This window comes from Myotis yumanensis, unplaced genomic scaffold (assembly GCF_028538775.1).
Source record: "Myotis yumanensis isolate MYYU_CA2020_CCGP unplaced genomic scaffold, mMyoYum1.0.hap1 SCAF_17, whole genome shotgun sequence".
Classification (NCBI taxonomy): Eukaryota; Metazoa; Chordata; class Mammalia; order Chiroptera; family Vespertilionidae; genus Myotis; species Myotis yumanensis.
This window is the reverse complement of record NW_027223768.1, coordinates 39152939-39175481: the sequence shown is the minus strand read 5'-3', so window position 1 is coordinate 39175481 and position 22543 is coordinate 39152939. Positions and strand designations below refer to the sequence as shown.

At 42.7% G+C, this 22543-nt stretch overlaps 1 protein-coding gene across 2 annotated transcripts; it reads right to left on the bottom strand.

Moving 5' to 3' along the window:
- Positions 1 to 1170: 1170 nt before the first annotated feature.
- SLC19A2 (solute carrier family 19 member 2) lies at positions 1171 to 19352 on the bottom strand. Of its 2 annotated transcripts, none has more exons than XM_070397355.1 (6): positions 18992 to 19352; positions 11610 to 12212; positions 6779 to 7001; positions 5539 to 5731; positions 5045 to 5186; positions 1171 to 3227 (listed from the first exon to the last, which is right to left on the bottom strand). In XM_070397355.1, the coding sequence occupies exons 1-6, from the start codon at positions 19193 to 19195 to the stop codon at positions 3099 to 3101; spliced, it is 1494 nt and encodes a 497-aa protein (XP_070253456.1). In that variant the 5' UTR covers positions 19196 to 19352; the 3' UTR covers positions 1171 to 3098. The 2 variants fall into 2 exon arrangements, with proteins under 2 accessions (XP_070253456.1, XP_070253457.1); XM_070397356.1 differs by lacking the exon at positions 18992 to 19352 and adding an exon at positions 17429 to 18411.
- Positions 19353 to 22543: the final 3191 nt, after the last annotated feature.

Here is a 22543-nt window from a genome sequence, read left to right as displayed (position 1 = left end):
GAAATGCCTTTTCCAAACTAAATCATATTATACAAATGTAAGGTAGTAATTACAATGCCACGATTAAGTAAAATAGCATCCCATTTCTATCATTGAAGCACAATGCCTTGAATAAAACGTCCATGGACTAAAGATTATTAGTAATCATTTTAATCTTAATGTTTTATAAAATAATGGGCATTTAGCTATTGCACTGGCAGGTGGCTATACTGAGCCCATTGCATATCACTTATATAATTCAACTAGAGGCCTGATGCATGAAATTCGTGCAAGAGTAGGCCTTCCTTCCCGCTGGCTGCTGGCACCGGCTTCCCTCTGGCACCGGGGACCTGGGCTTCCCTCGCAGCCCCGGCTTCGTCCAGAAGGTCGTTCGGTCTAATTAGCATATTACCCTTTTATTATTATAAATATTCATATGGCGCTAGGGTGTGTTCTGCAACAAAAGACAAAAATAAGATAGGATCCCTGCACCGAAGGCATACAATTGGAAAGGCATAAAGATACAAGGCATAGAACTATAGGAACAGAAAACTTAATCTTTAAAAAATTTTGTTTCCATGAAAAATTCCCAAGTCTTTGGTGATAATCAGTGGAATGCCTTAATGAAGCAGGTTTTGGAAGCGGGTATTAAAGGGAAGGTGCTCATTTGTTGTAAGAAAAGATGGATTTGTTTCTGGGACATGATGACCAAATGATTCTTGACGAATGGCAGGAAGATGCTTCCCTGGGTGTTAGAATATTCTGGGCGGGAACAAAGAAGCTAGGAAGTTTCAGAACAAGATGGTAGCTTCTGCCCTTGAATTGATTTCATTTATTTTAAAAATTCAGTTAACACCGAAGAGAATGTGGGCCTTTTCGGTTTCTAAAAGGGAGAATGCTTTAAAAACAGAGATGAGAGATATCAAGATGAAGATTAAGAAAAATGAACAGTGCAATGCAGTGCCAGAAAAATTAGGAAAACAACAGACATAAGGGGAAGAGTCAAAGGTAAAGACCACAAAACAATGGAAAAATTAACAAGACGTCAAGGTTAATTAGGAAGGTCAGTTGAGGGAAGGCTTAATATGAAATTTGTCTTACAGGAAATTATTAAAAGATTTAAAGACATAATACAAAGGTCCCACTGAAGCAAAAGATAAATTTTAAATGATTTTGATTTAAAAAGGGAAATATACTGTAAAATATTTATTTAATAAAAATAATTTTATAAGCTATACAGAATTGAATAAAAAGTACAACAAATTATTTCCACTTTGCAAAACTGCATACAGTACAACTTGCAAATAGTGTTCAGCATTCTACAAACGTGGCCACCCACCAAGACGTGCACCTATTACTGTCTTAATAAGTAAAGGCTCCAGGTGTGTGCCACAGACTTCAAATTGTATTCCAGGGAGATAATGCTTTGGTAACATGAACACTTTGATTATACAACAGTCCATTTTATTGTACCACTCTTCTATTTGTTTCTGAGTAAACAATTCCCTATATAGCAAAATAAAAGATAAAATATAAAATTACAGGCTGTTACTTTACGACATCATGTCCTCTTCCCTTCCATAGCTAGTGTTCTTTTCCTTTCCCTATATCCAAAAAGAAGTTGAATGGAAAATGACCTATTCTTACTCTATTCATTTACTTTTAGAGTTCCTGATTAAACCAAATATATCTGTCAATTTTGCAATCTTGACACTATTATTCAGTTTAGCTGTGTCACTCGAAAAATGTCACCCCCAGATGAAAGCAGCTACCAAGGTTTTTTTCAAGATAAGGCAATGAAGTTCGCTTTAAAGTCCTCTTCACGTCTCACATATTCCAGCAGCCACTTGGTAGGCAGGCTGATTTGTTAATGTATAAATGTATACAGAATATTTTTTTCAAGTACCTTGGAACTGGAATCACTAGCAGTTGTTATTTTAAGCAAATATTAAAGATGACCCACCTTTAGAGCAAAGGCAGATTTAATGTACAAAGTGCAGGAATCGTACCTATCCTGGTTCCTGTCCCATTGAAATCATCGAAAAGAGGCTCAGTTTGTGGAAAAGGCCTTGGAATAATCCAACTCCTAATGACAACCTTATCTTGGAAAAGAAGGACAAATATAAAAGTTATAAATGGAGATGAAGTTATTTTAAAAATTAATTTTTCATTTTATTTTGGAAATAAAAGGGAATGCAAACACAGAGTGGGTAAGAACGTTAAGCGCCATGTCAGTCACCGGTGACTGACACTATACTTTCTGCCTGGAAGACAAAACAGGCCGGGCGCTTAACGTGCTAGTTGTATCTTTAGCCCATATTTTAACTTTTCATCATGGAATTAACAGTCCTTCCTACTGAGGAATAAAAGACGAGGAAATCTACCTACATTTTCTGATTAGGTCTCTTCACTCAGCTTATTAGCAGGCTTCAAAACTTGCCTTATTTTCTAACTAAATGAGCTTCTCTGGGAAGCATAGAATAATGCAAACATATATTTCAAACAAAAATCTACACAAATACATAATTCGCAAGATGGGAACATTCATACAATGAAATCTTAAACATAACTTATTAGAAATAACACATACTCCTTATAGGACAGGACACCAACCAGAGCAAATATTGCCTGTGATAGGACAACTTTCATCTGTAGAAACACAAGTGCACATGAGTAACACAAAATAAGAATTAAGTTGTACAGAGACAGTGCTGTTACAACATATTCCTATCTTGACCTGTAACATCGGTGGCCCCTGTGAGACCCTGGTCTCAAGCTTCTCTCTAGTCAGCTGTAGAAGTACTTGACCTATGAGACACCCAGCTCACTTGCTATCAAGTATATAACACCATGTGCTGCTTGACTGCTCACGATGATTTGGTTTTCAAAATCAAGTTCACTTTTGAATCAGAAAAACGTCATCCTTAAATAAACAAACTTTCCTTCTGTTCCTCTGAACATGATTATGTTACGCTAGAAACACAGGTATAGTCAATTGGCTGCTTTGAAGCCATGAAATGCACATTCATAAATATATGTTCTACACCTTAAAAAATTAAATACATCCAGGGACTGTGGCTGTGCAGAGTTCTTGCCATAAGAAGCTTGTCAGTAGTATATTATGAAGTGGTTACTTGAGAACTTGACTCTGGATCTTCCTGCTTTGTATATTTCTTCATAATAGTGACTATACCATTAGCCAGGAACACCACAGCGATGAGTGCAAAATAACCTGCGTAGATCAGGAACTAAAGGGGGAAACAAGTCATGTACAGAATTATTAATAAGAAGAGCTGTTGTATTACACGTATGAAAACGTACTCTATAATTAAAAGGAATTCAGTTTCTCAATAAAACTTTAAAAAGTAGTGTGTTTACCCAATGTGCCAGGCACTGAAAACACAGAGGCAGCAGGGTGTGGTGGTACAGAAGCCTGGATGCCTGAGTGTGAATCCTGATGACATCCTTGACTAGCTGTGTGACGTTGATTGAGATACCTAATCTCTGAACCTTAACTTCATTTACAAAATGGAATTCGTATTTCCTACTTTACAGGGTTGTTGGGAAGGGATGAGATCACGCATGTAAATGTTTATTAGCACCATGCCGATGCTGTTAATACTACTGTTGGTAATTTTGTTGTTGTCACTGACTCATGGTCTCTACCCTCAAGCTGGCAGATTGGTACGTGGGTAGGACTTAACAGGCCAAGTTCTGAAGATCAAGAACTTTGATTCTTCCCCAGAAGAGGGCAGTAGAAGGTCAACTACAGATTGGGGCAAAATGAGGTTTATAGTTGTTTACATGGAAAATAATACAATAATTAATACATAATAATAATGAATACACTGTTTCTGTAAACCTATTTTTGCCCCACCCTGTATATTCCATTATAGGATTACATTTTATATGGATCCTCTCTAAGCCAACTTTTTAATGTGGCTATATAGTTTAGCAACATAGTCACCACCATATTCTTCTTAAAATAACTTACTAAATACATACAAGCTGGTCCATGGGTTCAATAAGAGAGTAACTCTAAGTCTTTGAACTAGGTTTTTAAAAGATTGGATACGTTTTCCTATAGGAAATCTGTTAATCATGGCAACTACAGGTTCAGCGCAGCACACAAATTTCTATTATCCCATATGTTTAAACCCATAATCTTTATAGCAGGATAACAGGTTCTAGTTTCTGTCCTACCCTCCATCCTTAATGAAGCTCCTAACTCTTGCAAGGTCTTCTGAGGTTTCTACTGCCGGTAGTAACTGGGAAACAGAAAGTAATAAGCTCCCCTCCTCTGCTCCCCCCTCCACCTTTCTGAGGCAAATGCAGTGCAAGGCAAGCAGGCTTCAGAGTTAGATTCTGGTTGAGATCCTAGCTCTGCGCCACTATTGTTGACTCGGTGACCTTAACACTCAACATTACTTAACTCTCAGGTTATTTTCTCCATTCTAAACCTGGCACATAGAAAGCGCTCAGTGCACATTACCTATTATTATGATTTTTCTTAGATCTCATCAGTAAAAATACAGTTAATTACTGCTGATATGTTGGGTCTTTCTATTCTAAAACTAATGTGTAAGTATGGAGGGAATAATGAAGAAGCAATGTTCTGGCCTGGGATGGGGCACTTTTTGATTTAATCGCCTGTTTTGCCAAAGTACAGAGCAAACCCTACCTACAGGCTCACAATGCATGAAGGCATATGCAACCATATGATCCCTCAATGAAGAAATGTGTTCACATGGTCTTGGGTGTTTGTACAGGTGTTTTCTTAATAGGTCGTGTGTTAAGAATCAGAATGCTATTCATCAACAGCAAGTCATTACCTTGGTATCTGGGGGAGGGGGATTAAATAAAGAAGGGAGGAGACTTAGCTTCGGGATAAGGCAGGATTGCCCCCAACATGCTCCAGGTAGCAAAGAACCACAGAGGGGGAGGACTGACAGGAGGGGACGCCGTTACTTTTTATGTTATGTCAGTCTATACTGTTTGAATGTCTTTTCATTAGGCATGTCACCCTGATCAAGACGTAACTTCTTCAGTGCAAAACAGCTCTTACCTGAGTGGTGATTTCTAAGCCAAGGCCACTGGCATCGACTACAATGAGTGTGAGCAGTGTCTGCAGGGCCAGAGCAATGAAGGTGTTGACACCAAACACTAGGGCATAGCGCTCCATACTGAGGTTTGCTGCAATCTGAAAACTTAACAAGTAAAGAAGAATAAATAGATAAGAATTTCTTCCTGGGTAGTTAAAATTTTAATTTAAATGGGAAGGGTACCCCCTTCTTTCTACTGTCAATCACCTTCCCAACTAAGTGAAAAGTATTTTGTTGCTAAATGACTTAAATCTCATGCAAAATCTGGAAACAGCGGGAACACGTGAACGAGGAATTAAATGAACCTTGCCTAAATGCTTCCTCAGGAGAAAACAAATAATACAGTGCTTTCTCCCATTTGCCTCTCTTACTTAGAAAATTTAATTTCTTTGTAAGGAAACCAAAAGGTTTATCCAATCACAACTTTTCCTAATGCTTCTTTGAATAAAATACATACGTTGCTATAGTGATGAGTAACATGTAGATGATTCTGAAGACAACATAGGACGCGTAGCACACCCAAATGTTACCCACGGTGTCCATGATGTACACTGCGGCCGCAATCAGGAGAGAACACAGCGACAGTGTCATTTCTCCCCAAGTGGACCAGGATATTTTTATGTAACCAACTGCAAAAACCGCAACCGCACCTGCAGAATGACAAGAGAAATAAATAAAGACTATTAAAAAATTTAAATCAGCTTAGATTATTCCATTTTAAAGCTGAGAACTTACATAGAGGGTGCTCAAGATTAGGGAGGGCCTTGAAAGGGAGGCAGAGAATTGGACTTGATGGAATAAATGCTATGGAGCCAGTGTGAGGATGTGAGACTGAATCAGGGCGGCTGGCAATGAGATGGGAAAGGAGGCCACAGATCCAGGGTGGCTGCTAAAGAAATGCGGCTGAGGGAGAGGCAATGTCCAGAAGAACCACTGCTCCTACCGGTAAGCCTGGCACCGTGGCAGGACAGGGCCTCTCTCCTCCTCCCTGAGGAGCCACTGAGAACATGGCAACAGGGCATCTCTGCCCTTTGGGAAAATGACGACAATGATAATGACAGCTAAAATCTATGGAGTGCTCCTAAGTGCCAGGTGCAGTTATAAGTGTTTAAAGAAATCATGTGAAAACCTTTATGAGGCATGTCAACAAATTAGAAAGGGACAATAGAATAAAGCGGTCAATGCACCGGTTCTGGGTTCAAATCTTAACCTCACTACTTACCATCTACATTACCTTGGGCAAGTTAGTAACCTATCTGTCCATGGTTTCCTCAACTGTAAAATAGGATGGCAATTGCAGCTATCTCAGGAATTTTGTAAGGACTGAGTTAATATACATGAATTATAACAGCAATTCTCAACCTGTGGGTCACGACCCCTTTGGCGGTCGGACGACCCTTTCACAGGGGTCGCCTAAGACCATCCTGCATATCAGATATTTACATTACGATTCACAACAGCAACATTACAGTTATGAAGTAGCAACGAAAATAATTTTATGGTTGGGTCACAACATGAGGAACTGTATTTAAAGGGCCAGAAGGTTGAGAACCACTGAATTATAACATCAGAGCTCAAAGTAAGTAAGTCATTCTTTGGAGTTACTTCAAGTTTGGGAGAGGAGAGAAAACCTGATTGTGGTTGACGACTACCAGAGGAATCCCCCTCCTGACCATCCCTAATTCAGCACTGCTTACCCAGTAAGGTGGACACAGCCTCCACGCCTCCGTTATAGATAGCAGCATTGCGAGAAGGCATCACCTGCTCCCACAGGCCCTGTGTGTAGTTGATCACTTGAAAATAGCCACAGGTGGAGAGGGCCCACCACACGGACCAACAGAGCAGCGGGCGGGAGGAGTAGCACATCAAGAAGTCGTTCCACAGTACCTTCAGCACAAGGAGCCGGTCTGGCTGGGGCTCCTACAAACCAAAGGGAAGAAAGCTCAACCATCTCGAAGGCAACTGGACAGGAGCAATTGTATAGGCTCAATATTTAATTTAACAGGTGTTACTCTTTTCCTTTGTGAAAGATATATACAGGGTGGGGCAAAAGTAGGTTTACAGTTGTTCATATGGAAAATAACAATAAATAATAATACAAGAATAAACTCTTGATACATAGTTATAAAATTTTCTTGTAATGAGAACTTTTAAGACCTATTTTATTAGCAACTTTCAAATATGCAATACTGTCATCACCATGTTGCACATTGTAGCCCCAGGACTTATTTTATAACTGGAAGTTTGTACCTTTTGACCTCCTTCACCCATTTCTCTTACTGCCCAATCCCAATCTGTTCTTTATATCTATGAGATTTTTGGATTTTTGGTTGTGTGTGTGCACGTTTTGTTTTGAGAATCCAAATATAAGTGAGATCGTATGGTATTTGACTTTTTCTTTTTGACTTATTTCTCGTAGAATAATACACTTGAAGTCCATGTATGTTGTTTGCAAATGGCAAGAATTCATTCTTTTTTTTTTCTTTAATCCTCACCTAAGGACACGTGTTTATGTATTTAGTTTTTAGAGAGAGAGGAAAGGAGAAACATTGATGTATGAGAGAAACATCAATTGGCTGCCTCCCCCAATCAGGGATCGGATCCAGTGGTTCTCACCCTTCCTAATGCTGCGACCCTTTAATACAGTTCCTCATGTTGTGGTGACCCCCAACCATAAAATTATTTTCGTTGCTACTTCATAACTGTAATTTTGCTACTGTTATGAATTGTAATATAAATATCTGATATGCAGGATGTATTTTCAGGGGTCGCGACCCATAGGTTGAGAACCGCTGGTAGGCAATCAAGGTAGGTGCCCTGACTGGGAACTGAACCTGCAACCTTTTGGTGCACAGAACAAAGCTCCAATCAATTGAATCACCCGGCCAGGGCAGAATTCATTTCTTATGGCTGATAATTTATTATTATTATACACCACATTTTCTTTATTTGTTCGTCCACTGACGGACACGTAGGTTGTTTCCATATCTTGGCTATTTAAACTAATGCTACAATGAATATGGGGGTGCAGATATCTTTTTGAGTTAGTGTTTTTGTTTTCTTCAGATAAATACCCAGAAGTAGAATTGCTGGATCATATGGATGTTCACTTTACACTTCTATCAACAGTGACAAAGGGTTTCCTTTTCTCCACATCCTCGCCAATACAGTGGGGCCTTGACTTATGAGTTTAATTCGTTCCGAGACTGAGCTCGTTAACTCAAATTACTCTGTCAACTCAAAGCAAAAAACCAGCTGAGAGACAGCTGGTATCTCAAAAAAACTCGTTAGTCGGGACACTCGTAAGTCAAGGCCCCACTGTACTTGTTATTATCTTTCTGAGAACAACCATTCCAACAGGTGTGTGTGGTTTTGATTGCATTTCTCTGGTGATTAGAAGTATCTCTTCTTGTATCTGTTAGTCACGTGCATGTCTTCTTTGGAAAAATATCTATTCAGATCTTTTGCCTGTTTTTTAATTGGATTTTTTTTTTTTTTTACTATTGAGTTGTATTATTTTTTTATGTATTTTGGATATCAACCCGTCAGATATGTAATTTGCAAATATTTTCTCCTATTCAGTAGGTTGCTCTTTCATTTTGTTGACTGTTTCCTTTGCTATGCAGAAGCTTTTTAGTTTGAGCAGACCCACTTATTTTTGCTGTCGTTGCTTTTGCTTTTGGTGTCAGGTTTAAAAAATCATTGCCAAGGCCAATGTCACGAAGCTTACTGCCTTTGTTTTCTTCGAAGAGTTTAATGTTTCGGGTCTTACTGTCTCAAATCTTAATCCAGTTTGAGTTAATTTTGTGTAGCCTCTTTTCCTTTAAACAGAACCTTGAAAGGGTATAATTAAGTCTTTACAAGTTAAAGGCCACTCTTTACTGAGCTCAGTTGTGCAAAGGGAAATTTACCTATAGTCAAACCAATGGCTACGATGGGAACTTTTGAGAATAAGTTTGACAAACTTATTATTTGTCAAAATATGGTTCTATGAGTCAGGACTGCACTTTTTTCTGATTTTCATGGCTAGTTCCTTTATGTTACTCAGGTCTCAACTCAGACAATAGCTTTCAGAAGCCATTCAATACTCTTACCAATCATTACTTCTCAATACCCTGTCACTTGCTAGCCCATTTTCCCTTTCTATAAAATCAAGATCAAACCACCCACCTACCCACGTATTCTTCACCATAATTACTTCAGTTATAACTTATGGTTCAGTTATGAGCTTTGTCAACTTAAAATGACAGTGCAATCTCCAACATCCATATTTTGACTTTCCTTCAGGCTTGTCAAAGAAAAGCAGTATTTTAGGGCTGTAAGCGCCAAGCAGCACTCCTGCCTGTTGGGGTGCCAGGAGCAAAGCCACGGACATCATGGTATGGCTTGAATCCTAATTTTTACCACACTGTAACCAACATGATGGTTCTGACTGCTGTCTCCCAGTGAAATACTTCATGGAGCACAGTATAGGTTGAAGTGAATCTCCCGTATATTCTTCACTATGTTTAGGAGTATATCTGTCTAATTCTACAGTCACGATCTCTGATCCCGATCCTCTTCTCTAACATGAGAGGATTGATGAGATCTAATGTCCCTTGTAACTTTAAGATGCTCTTATTATCCTATGACTTGTGTTTGAATCACTTTTAACTCTAAAAATGTTATAATTATTCAGCATGTCAAGTATTCATATTTTGCCTATCTATAAGCAACAAATATCAAGTTGCTCTATGACTGTAGATTTCAACTCATTAGTAGGTAATAAAATCAATTTAGTGAGCAATGATCACATGATAAAAAATAAAGTGAGTGGAATGTGTCAGAATAAAATAATGTATTTTAAAAACTATGGTTTCAGTTACATATAAAGTATATATATATGTGTGTGTGTATTATATTAGCTCCTATATAATAAAGAGCTAATACGCTAATTAGACCGAACAGCAGAATGACCATCCAGACAACCTTCTGGACGAAGCCCCTGAGATAGCCGGGGCTGCGAGGGCTGAGGTTGCTTGCACAAATTTTGTGCATTGGGCCTCTAGTGTGAGTGTGTGTGTGTGTGTGTGTGTGTGTGTGTATGCGTGCACACGTGCACACACACACATGTGTACTCATTGCTATGTAAAATGTTTCTTACTAAGTAGTTTCCTATTCATATTCAAAAAAGTTTAAAACTTAACTGGTCTATAAAAATCTTTAGAACTATGGTCAATATGTTAACATTTTAAAAAATATATATGTATTATAGACATGTATGTACATATTAATCTTAGCTAAAGCCATTTTGACACATTTGAGACAGATTTTTAAAAGGTTCTTATTCTTTTTTCTACATGAGATCTATCAAACGACCACTCGTACTCCTTTCCCTCCCTCACCAACTCTTTGTTGAGTCTCTGGCATCACCTAACAAACTGATGGAATCAGCGTTTCATTTCTACTTAGTTCCTGGTAACTCTGACTGAAGCTGCCCTAATAGTCAAAGTGAGTTTATGGTAAGTGTCACCCAGGCTCTAAAGTGTGACCCAAGCTCTTTGGGATGATAACCTACATTTCAACGAGTAACCAGAGTGAAGAATGGGGGAAGGCGAAAGAGAGTAATTTTCGATGAGGACATTAGATGCCACGTTGAAAGAAGTTGGATTAACTCCAGGTGGAGAGCCAGGCTCTATTCAGGCTGGTCCTTTACTCTCAGCCGGCCCACAAAGCCTACGGAGCTTGGCTTTATGCCTGACAGAACCCGTCTACAAAGATGGAATGTTAATAGGCTTATTAACAAACACCTCCCAAGAAAACTAAGATTAATTCAGTATGTTTGAAATGAATCTTGCCTCTCATAGCTTATAACCTGATAGAAAGATAAACTTTTATTAAAGGATGACTGACTGGGGGAGGCAGTGAATCTTCCTGGCTAGAGAGAATGGATGGATGAATTATTTGGATGCCATACCTCAGCTAAGAAACAATTTCATAGTCACACTTCTAACATTATTTCATCTTCTTAAATACTCCTTTGGATCCTCATCTCCTGTATTATTCATTACTACGCACTTCGGCAAAGTAAAATTTCCAGCACAGAAGAGGACAGTAACTCCTATCCGTAAACACTTTGGCTTCAAGTGAGAAACTGGAAGTAGATATTCATCATTTGTTGGAATCATTTCACCTATTCATTTAGCAAAAATTTTCTGAGTGCTGTATTTATATGCCAAGTTCTGGGGATTGAAAGATGAAAGAAGAGATAGCCCTTACTGTGGCTTCTAAAACATCTCTGACACAAGCAATAGAATGTTGTGCCAGTCTGACCTTGAAGGTCATTCACTCCAGAGGAAAACACATTTGTCATTCCTAATTTAAATCAATCTTATCTTGAATCAATGAATGAATGAACCTCCATCCAACTCAGGATAAAACCTGAGTCCACGTGAATACAAGGTCTCGCATAGGGGGTTTCCTGTCTGTTTTTTCACTGCTGGCCTGGCCCCAGAGTAGCAGCCACAAGACATTTAAAGTTGGACTTACCGGTTCCTCCATGGGAGGCTCCTCCACATTTAGAGGGATTTTTGACTCAACATCCTCCCACCCGGGAAGGTGGTTAGAAGCTGAGGTGTCAGTCACAATACCACCATTTTGTATCTTAATACCATTCACTCCCTTGCAGGTAGAATGAACATGGTGGAAAAAAAGGCTCTTCTGTGGCATAGGCAGAAACCAGGCCACGGCAAAAGCCACAGAAACACAGGTAAGAGAGATGACATTCAGGCTGAACAGGGACCAGCCTGCCACTGAGACGAGGATTTGCCCGAGGACAGAGCCCACTGTGAAGCCCACCAAGGTGGCAGTTCGACTGTAACTTGTGACTTTCTGGTACCTGCTCAGGTCTACCACACTGTAGATGTAAGAGTAATAGGCGATTTCAGTGGCTGTGGCGATGCCATAGAAGAATTCCAAGAACTGAATGGCCAGCAGTCCCTGGGCATAGAGCAGCATGAACCATGTGACGATAAGGCTGAGCCCTTGCAGCAGAATGACGGGTTTGTAACGGAGGTAGTCTGTGGCAAGGAACACAGGAAACAGCAGCACCAGATAAGAGTAAGTCCATACTGGATAAATTTCATTGTAGACCTGATAGGCAAAGAAGGATAAAAAGTTATTAGTGATATCAAAGGACCTGGGATATTCATAACAATTTCTTCTTATAAAACAACCTACCAATACCTCAAATACCTCATCCTTACCAACCACAGAAATCATGACAACAGTTCTGAATAGTGTTTGGAATATACTTCCCTATTTCCACTCCATCTTTTTCTTAAAATCCTGCCCATTCATCAAGGCCTCGTTCTTAGGCTTCCTCGCCCTGGGAGACTGCGGGCGCTGACAATCTTTGTACCACAACACTCAAGGCTCTCTGGACACTGCTTTGTACGTGTCATCTCCCCGTTCCTCACATCACTGGTTCTCAGCCATGGCTGCACATTTCCCAAGGAGCTTTGAGAATTCTGGATGCCCAGCCATTGGCATTTTTTAAAAACCTCCCAGGAGATTTTAACATGAGTCAGATCTGAGAACCATGGCCTTATAGTTCTTTAAGGGTGGACTCATCTGCACAACCTAATAGCCGGCATAGTGTTTAGGACATACCTGGCTCAATAAATATCTTCAAAACAAATAAATCCCTTGGAATCATTGTCAATTCCTTCTTCGAGGCACAGGACAGGAAGCCTTGATCTTACTGCTTGATTGATTAGGACTGGTTTGAATCCTCTCATTTTAAGTTTCATTTCTTTGGGAGCCCAGGAATAAAAGGGTTGATCTGTTTACAATCTTTTAAAGAGATATATATATATTTTACTGATTTCAGAGAGGAAGGAAGAGGGATAGAGAGATAGGAACATCAAAGATGAGAGAGAATCATTGATCTGCTGCTTCCAGCATGCCCCCTACTGGGGATTGACTTCCTAGACATGTGACTTCCTGGTTCATAGGTCTATACAGGCTCAACCGCTGAGCCACAATGGCTGGGCTGTTTACAATCTTGATAGAATATCCGTGGGTGGTAGAATTATGGGCAACTTTGATGTCCTTCTTTTTGCTTGAAAAAGGAGCAGTGTTGGCTATTTATTTTTAATGTATTTTTAAAATTGAGATATAATAGAAATAATCTTTAAAATAAGCATTAAACCATTAAGACGTCCAGCTAGAATTTCAGTTTCATCATTTGCTGTGTGATCCTAGGCAAGTTCTTTTAGTTCCCGTTAGACTTACTCTCCATTATCAGTAAAAGAAGGTAAGACCTATACCATAGGGTCATTGTTGCAAGGATTAAATGAGAGAATATGTGTAAATCACTTACTCCTCTTTATTCATAGGTCTGAAGACTGGAGGACTACCATGAACATACAGACCACTTGGAACAATATGAATTAGATAAATTAACTGTCCTCCCCATTCTTCCAATAACAATCATCATAGGAGACTTTTCCTTCCTCTTATACGTGCCTAGTGTCTAGCAAGGTCTAGACCAGTCAGTTTTTAAAGATCATTTCAAATTCTGCATCAGTGGCCCCCAATTTTTTTTTTTTGGTTAATTTTCACTCAAGGATATTTTTTTCCATTGATTTTTAGAGAGTGGAAGGGAGGGGCAGAGACAGGGAGAGAAACATTGATGTGAGAGAAACACATCACTTGGTTGCCTCCCTCACCAGGGCCAGAGCCTGCAACTGAGGTACGTGCCCTTGACTGCAATCAAACCTGGGACCCTTCAGTCCTTGGGCCGATGATCTATCCACTGAACAAACCGGCTAGAGCAATGGCCCCAGTTTTTAAGTGCTTTCTGAAAGGTCATCTTGGTAACAGGTTAAATAGTTTGCAATGGTGCGTTGTAACCCTAGACTTTAACAATCTAAGTTCAAAGATAACTTTCTTTTTAACTCTTATGTATACCTCAGTTTACCCAAGTGTAAAATGGGCTGTTTTAAGGTTTTAGAGGAGCAACAGAGTAAACAATTATGGTGAAATCTTTTGCCAGTGCAGAGCACAACTATAAATGTACAACATAATCTGCAATACATTCCAGACTTGATTTCTCTTTCTGACTGGCTGGATACCAAAAGTGATTTGTCTAAGAGACTCACCTTCATGAATTTTTATCTAACTTGTGTTTGTAAGTCATTTAGCAACCTCCACTTGATCAGGAAATGTTCTTGCACCTGAACATGTGCATGAAAGTATAATCGAGAACTGTGGAAATGACTCTAATTGAGAAGTGTGGAAATTTTAGCAAATGAGGAACAAAGTACACTTGGCTGGCTTAACCACCGTGGAAGATGCCTCTCAGTATAAAAGCAAAGGCACCAAGAGTGCCCTGAGCTGAAGGCCGGCAAGCGTGAAGGCTTCCCTGCAGACTTCCTAGCTGTGTTCCATTAACAAGTTCCCACCGCTCTTTTGCCTGTAGTTTTACAGATACCCTCCTACAGTTTTCTTCAGTTGGAAAGTGCCTCCTGGGTTTGACTTAGCATGTGTCCTCACCTTCCCATTTCCCCAACAAAGCACCACAAAGCTATTAGCCACCACACCTCCCCCTTCAAACGCCCTCCATCACTTCCTTCCATACCCCACCTCTGTTTTCTACCACACCCCTCTGGACTTTAACTTACTTCTTCACTTTAGTCATATGGTCTGTACTGAGACTTTATACACCTTTCAATAATAATTGTCCCCAAATGATTACCTGCCAAATTTTCATTACATAAATCTCATCCTTTTAATGACCGATTTCAAGTGTTTATACTTATAAGTCTGTTGCTATTCCTAATACAAAACCACCATATAAACCATGAAGATAAGGAAAAGTAACATTGCCAGACCTGCAATGCCAAGTAGAAACAAAAACAAAAGGCAAGCGGGCAGAGGCCAGATGGCTTCTCTTTAACTTACTGTAAATAGGAAACCAGACTTTTCTCCTGTGAGAGAGGATCCACCTGACATGAATGTCCCTCTCACAGTGTGACCTGCATTAGAATAGCAAATCTCTACTGAGGAGCTACACGCTGTGCTAATCACCTCACCTACATGACCCCATTTAATCCAAACAACAACCCTAGGAGGGAAATGCTTGTCATCCCTATTTTAAAACTGAGGAACCTGGCCTCAGAGAAAGGTTACATCAACTGTCCCCCAAGTTATCATAGGTTGTAACTGGCAGAGGGAGACACTGGACCTAGATATTCTGAATCCACTGCACTTCAATGCCTCATTTCTCCAATCAGAAAACTGGTATTGATCATTTACTGTGTTCCAGGGTTACTTCTAATGCCTGCAGCAGCTTTTTTTCTGAGAGAGAGAGACAGAGAGAGAGAGAGAGAGAGAGAGAGAGAGAAACACATCGATTAGTTGCCTCCTATATGCACCCCGGCCAAAGATCAAACCTGCAACCTAGGTATGTGCCCTGACCATGAATTGAACCCTTGACCTTCTGGTGCGTGGTAGGACATTTGACCCAACTGAGCCACACTGGCTAGGGCTACAGCAGCTTTTTCAGCCTGCACTGAGGTGCTTGTATAGGGCATTCATGAAGAGATAAAGACCACATCTCCAGAGGTTAGCCACTGGGTTTCCAAAAAAAGGATCCCTTCTCTCTCAATGCCTCCAAGGAGAAGCTGTCACACCAAAAGTGCTTCTTTGACCGATACTTTGACTCTTGAAGGGGAACTTCCTACATGCAGAAATGGACAAATTACAGGCTCTACTGTCCAGACCCTGGACAATACCTTACGTCAGGTAAAATCTGCCATGTGAGCAAAAGGAACTGATTTTATTGTAAGGCACCTGTCACAACTCTTGGGGCCAGGACTAGTTTGTGGCTTTCCTCTGAGATAGAAAAGTCAAGGGGGGGCAGTTCGGTTTTAGTTTCTAATTCAGATTTAGACTTTATTTTAGAATCAAGTCCAGTTAAACTAATAAGCATTTATTTGCACAACACTGTTTTCAAGCTGTATGAAGATTACAAGAAAAAAGAATAAAATGAAGCCTGTTCTCCAAGAGCTCTGAACTAGTGTGGGATACACACACATACACTATTGATCAGGGAGATCAGAAATACGGGGTTGCTTCTGTGAGATGGGCCTTAAGGATGAGGAAGTTGGAGGCTAAGAGAAAATTTCGGTATCAACAGATACACATGTAAGGGAGGGTTTCTCCAGGCTGAGATCTCATCTTTGAGTATAGACCAGGAGATGAGCCCCTGGCCATGCTGGACGGAGGGCTCTAAGATGAATGAGGCAGGAGCTAGGGCCTGGGGAAGAAGGCAAGGGGGAGAAGGATGCAGGCCGTGGAAGATAAGGCTGTTCTGGAGGTAAGAGCCAAGTTCTGTAAGGCTCTGAAATAGCAGGCAGAGAAGGTGGAATGTTTTTTTTAAGAAAATCAAAGAAAGGTAGTGATTGTGAAATCACACGCTAAAAAAGATGAAAGGGTTAAAAATATTTTGTAGGTAAAGAGCTCTATTTTATTAAATGTTTGTCTTTCCGCTCTTGGGAAACAATCAAATTTTAACCTGTTTAAAACTTACCAAGTGGTACCCTAAAAGAGGTGAACATTTTCCCTGAGATATAAGAAAAAATCTTTTGAGAGTCTGTCCTTCCTTCCCTCCTTTTGTCTTTGGACATGGCTAACAACAGCTCTATTTAAGACGATCCAGCTTGGCCCTTCTCAAGTCTTCTAGGAGGAAATACAAACTTCAACACAAACATCACGAGCACGATTAACATTCACTCTGCCTAAAAACCATGTCATATTTTTATTTCACTGTCATTGGTGAAAGCAGGCACTCAGTCAGAAAGAACACATTGTTCTATTTATTTCAATTACTCGATTATTTTTAAAAATCTAGGATTCTGGAGAGGGTGAAGAGAGCCACACTGCACACAACCAACAGACTCAGCCCTAATTCCGGTCCTCAGAGACAAATGGCACCCCTTTGCCCAGACACTCGCTTTCTCTCCAAACCCTGCCCTCTTCCTTTTCTAATTTGCAGTAACAGAAGTGTGCCACGGTTTTGTTACACAATCAGCAAATATTTCCGGGGCCTGCCCCACCCCCTGCTTTATTCCTATGCCCCTGAACATATTTCACTCAGCCTAGAAAGCTTTCTGGTAAGACAGGGCACGTCCCACAGCATGGAACATCCCACAGCAACTCTTTGCCCAGGGCACGTGACAAAACAGATTGCCTTTCAAACATCAACACTGGGAGAATGTTTCTTGGCAGTGCGCGTGGTCAGGCAAGGTGCACACACCGATCACATGGCAGTTCACATGCAACTTTAATTGTCAGCAGCTCACCAGCAGTATCACCTCTGCTTCAGCGCCTACACCTCCGACCCAGGGGCTGTGCTGGGTGTCCAGGATCATTCTCTCCTATTTACTGCAGTCATGTTCTTCTTGTAAAACCGTTCTGTTCACAAGAGCTGGCCCTTTCCATTTTATTGCCGTATTAAAATTCAAACATGTAATGAGTAACTGTTGCAGTCCCTTGGGGAATGGGCCCCAAGACTGCAAAATAGAAGACCTGAAGTTGGGTCAAAGTCAGTGACACTTGCGAGAGGTGAGACTATGAGAAACTCAAATGAAACCTTCCATCCAGACTCCAACACCCGCCTTCAACTCCCCCACGAGGGACCTTGGAGACGGAGGAGCGATGCAGTAACGGAGTGCGCTGTGAGTAATGACATCCTGCTCTGACCTGTTAGGCGGGGATACTGAGAGGTGATTAATCCCAGGGAGAAGAGCAAGGTTGAGACGGGAGCATGTCACCGCCACTGGAGGAAAAGTGAGCCTGGGCAAAAGGGGCGAGCCAACCAGTGCCCACCCCGCTTTCCAGAAGGGGCGCCAGGCCTCAGCTTTCAGGCTTTGTAGCCTTCAAGGGAGAGCATGTTGAGCCGGCTTTATTCTGGTTTTGTGGGGCCGCCCTGAATTTAATTCCTTTTTCAGTTAATATAATGTCTTTCTTCTTCAAAAAACACAGGTGTGGAGACTGACCCTACGGTTTGAGAGTTGGACGTTTTCAAAGCACACCGGGCACTTCTGAAGTATGCACAGCCCCTCATCCGGGGAAAATCAACCAGCAAGAAGTTCTTGCTCACGGACTGTGGGCTCCAATCACTCTGAACATCACACAAGTTTTGCAAGACCTCACCGTGCAGCTGAGGAGCAAAACTAACATCTGTGAAGCAACAATGCACAATGCAGGGAAAACTGTAATTAAGTGCCAACTCTGCGATACCATCTAAGTATCTGCTTTTATCCCAGGAGGTGTGTGTGTGGGGGGGGAGGTGTGTGTGTGTGTGTGGGGGGGGGGGGGGCAGCATATTCTTGGACACAGTCCCATCCAACTGAGAATCCAGGCCGATGAAGACGCCGGGCTCCCGCTGTCCCGGTCCATCCTAATTTGAGCGCATCCATCTCCATCTCGCCCGCGGTAAACAGAGTCAGGGACGGGAGGGGAGGGGCTGCAGGAGCGGGAGGGCGGTCCTCCGAGAAAAGCATGTGGGTCCCTGCTTTCCATCAACGCATATTTACTAGACTAGACCTTTACCAGGTGCACAGCGCGGCTTGCTGTTTTCACTGTTTTCTCCAAATGCATCCTCCTTTCCCCGCCAGCCTTCCCCCGGCCCCAGCAGGAACCGCCGGCCCGGAGCACCCCAGCCCCGCGGCTCCGAGCCCGCAGGAGGCGCGCCCCCAAGACCAACGGGCAAACAGCCCGAAGGACTGCGGCGCACAGCGCGGGCCGCCTTCCAACTGGGAAAAGTCACCCATCTGCCCCGAAGGGCCCCCGCCCCGCCCGCCCCTCGCCGCATCCCCTCCGCACCTGCCGCCCGCGCCTGCGCCCGCGCCCGCCGCGCGTACCTCCTTCTCCGTCAGGTTCTTGTCGGGCCCCAGCAGGTAGGGCGTCAGGAAGGGCTCGGACGGCCGGAGGCTGGCGAAGAAGCCGTAGGCACAGAGCAGCGAGGTGGGCAGGAGCCAGCCCTCGCGCGGGACCCGCGCCGTGCGCAGGAGCATGGTGGCCGCCGCCGCCGCCGCCCGCCGGGACACCGGGCCGGGCACATCCATCCGGAGCGCGAGGGGCGGAGACCCGGCCCCTTCCTCCTCCTTTTCCTCCTTCGCCAACTGAAGTGAGGCTCGAGCGTCGCCCCGGCGCTGGCAGCTGTCACCACGCGCGGCGCCTCCTCCCGGCAGGGCCCGGCCGTCCTGGGTGTCGCTCCGGCCTCCTCCGCGCCGGGAGCTGCCAGTGCGGCCCCGAGACGCGCGGCCCGAGGCAGGCGCGCCCGCCCGCCCTCCGCCGCCGCCGCCCCCAGGAAGATAGCCAATCACAGGAGAGTTTTGAGCCTGGCTTCGCTCCCATTGGCCGGTGGCGGCACGCCAGACGGCTGACGTCCGCGGGCCGAAGCGGGGAGGGCGGGCTCGGTGGGAGGCCGAGCTGTGGCGGCGGGGCGCGCTGGCCGGGCGCATGGCCGGCGTGGCTGCGGGCGCCGGGCGCGCCGGGGGCTCGCTGGTCCGAGCGATGCTCCGTGTGGTCCAATCCCCACCGGAAGGAAGGCGCCACGGTCTCTCACCTTTCAGATCCCTCTTCCCCGGTGACTTAGCGGGCGAGGCCGGGCAGAGTACCCCTGGGGCGGGGGCTGCCGAACCTGTTTCATGGTGTGTTCAGCGGCCGCGGGGAGAGGAGAAGCCCGGGAGCGGTTACCGAGAGAACGAACCCGAAGAAAGTGCGTAAACTATTGTGAGAAGAAGGAGCCAGCTAGTCACTGAGCAGAAGGACCTCAATGGAGTGCTCATCAACTGGATTTGGCTCAATTTTGTCACTTTTTTGCAAGCAGGATACAAAGAGAACAAACACATAACTGAATGCTGTAGCCTGTGTGTAAAAGGAAAGTGGGAAATTCTGAATCGTTAAAGCAGTTATTAAATACTACCAATTTGTTCGTTAAAAAAAAAAGCAACAACAAAAAACTTGGCATAGTTTTCAAGGGCAAAGCAAGACAAGAAGTCCCAGTGCTTCCTTTCATTTCGCTGTGAGCCTTTCTGCCTGACTCACAGCCGACTCCTTCCCAGTCCTGCCGCTGCAGACCAAGCTGCACAGCTTAACGCGATTTTCTCGGTGCAGTATTTGCAGAGTAAGACATTTTTTTAACTCTCTATTTTGCTTTAATGTATGCTACGGCCCATCTACCTCAATTTTCCTCTTGTAAGCAAATGACGCTTTTTGCCAAAAGGATAATTTTTGCAAACAGCTACACACACACAAAAAAAAGTCTCCTAGGTGGAACAATACTAGTAAAAGGGAAGAAAGCTGTACAAGTGAATGCGCCAAATTATATGAGATGATTAATCTCTGCAGAAATGCAATTGTTGGTATTTACATCCATCAAAGAGTCTCCAAGTGTGGCCCAGGAAGCCCTAGAGCAGTGATGGCGAACCTTTTGAGCTCGGCGTGTCAGCATTTTGAAAAACCCTAACTTAACTCTGGTGCCGTGTCACATATAGAAATTTTTTGATATTTGCAACCATAGTAAAACAAAGACTTATATTTTTGATATTTACTTTATATATTTAAATGCCATTTAACAAAGAAAAATCAACCAAAAAAAATGAGTTCACATGTCACCTCTGACACGCGTGTCATAGGTTCGCCATCACTGCTTTAGAGACCACATGATATGCGATGAAATCACTAAAGGCTAAGAGGATGTGTGCTTGTGTATTTTTGTGTTTAATTGGTTTGGGTCAATTTCTGGGTTCTCTGTTCTGCCCCCATTGATCTATATGCTGTGGTACACTTACACAATAGAATACTGTATGGCTGTAAAAAAGGAAGGAACTCTTACCATTTGCAACAGCATGGATGGACCTGGAGAGCATTATGCTGAGCGAAATAAGCCAGTCAGAGAAAGATAAGTATCACATGATCTCACTCATATCTGGAATCTAATGAACAAAATAGATTCAGAGACATAGAAGCATGGAGCAGACTGTGGAATCTCAGAGGAAAGGCGGGGGAGGGGGATTGGGTGGGAAAAGATCAACCAAAGAACTTAAATGCATATATGCATAACCCATGGACACAGACAATAAGGTGGTGAAGGCCTGGGGTGGTGATGGAGGAGGGTTAGAAGAGGTCGATGGGGGGTAGGGAGGGGAATATGTAATACTTTCAATAATAAAGTTTAAAAAAACACACAAAATTTCCAGACTTGCCTGGCAAGTGTTGCTCAGTGGTTGAGTATTGACCCATGAACCAGGAGGTCAGGGTATATGCCTGGGTTGCAGGTTCAATCCCCAGTGGGGTATGTGCAGAAGGCAGCTGATTGATGATTCTCTCTCATCATTTGTTTCTATCTCTCTCTCTCTCTCCCTTCCTCTCTCTGACATCAATAAAAATATATTTTTAAAATCATTCCAGACTTAATTTCTAATATGGCATTTATCAATAGATATAACCCACAAAAATAAAATCTTTAGGGTCTTCAGAAATAGGAGTCTTAAGACTAAAGTGTGAGAACTTCTAATGTACATAATACCATCATGTAGTCCCCTCATCATGACTGCAGAGCGAACACCAGTGGTCCTCTTGGCAGTTGCTTTGCATTAACATTCAGTGCTTTCATAGAAGGAAGAAAAAGAAAGCCAGGAGAGGCCTCAGAAAGAGAAGGCCACTCTGTCTCTTGCCTGAGGCCTGCAGCCCTGCATTGTGCTAACCTGTAAATCACTGGCTTGAACCTTTTCCTTGGTATAAATCACAGACACCTCAGATCTTTGCAATTTTGGGCATTAACCAATAATTGTTCTTAAATTGGGTCGAAACTGTTTTTTACTCTTTTTCTCCAAGAGGTCAAGGTAGGCAGAATTATAAGACTGATCCTTGCCCTTGTAAGATCTCTCCCCCTTTGAGTGTGGGGTAGAATCCAATCTGATGAGCTAATACAACTGTGATTGTTACATTATATGGCAAAAGTGAGAATATCCACATGGGCCCCACCTAATCACACCAGCCATTTCCGTTTGAAAGCAATGACTTTTCTTCTGGCAGCAGACGAGGAAGTTAGAGATGTTTGAAGAACGAGAGACTTGGTGTACTGGTGCTAGAGAAGGCTACATCCCAGGATGGGGTTCCCTGTAGCAGTTGAGATGAACTCTTGGCTGATAGGCAGCAAGGAATCGAGGATTTCAGTCCTACAATCACAAGGACCTGAATTCTGCTGACACTCGAAAGGAGTTTGGAAGTAGGTACTTCCTCAGAGCTTCCAGAGAAGAGCCCCGCCCCGCCAACACCTTAATTTCTTCTTGTAAAACTCTAGAGAAGCTACCCAAGCCCACCTGGACTTCTGATCTACAGAACCGTGAGCTGAATTGTTACAATTTTTATGCCATTAAATTTGTGGTAACTTATGCAGCAATAGG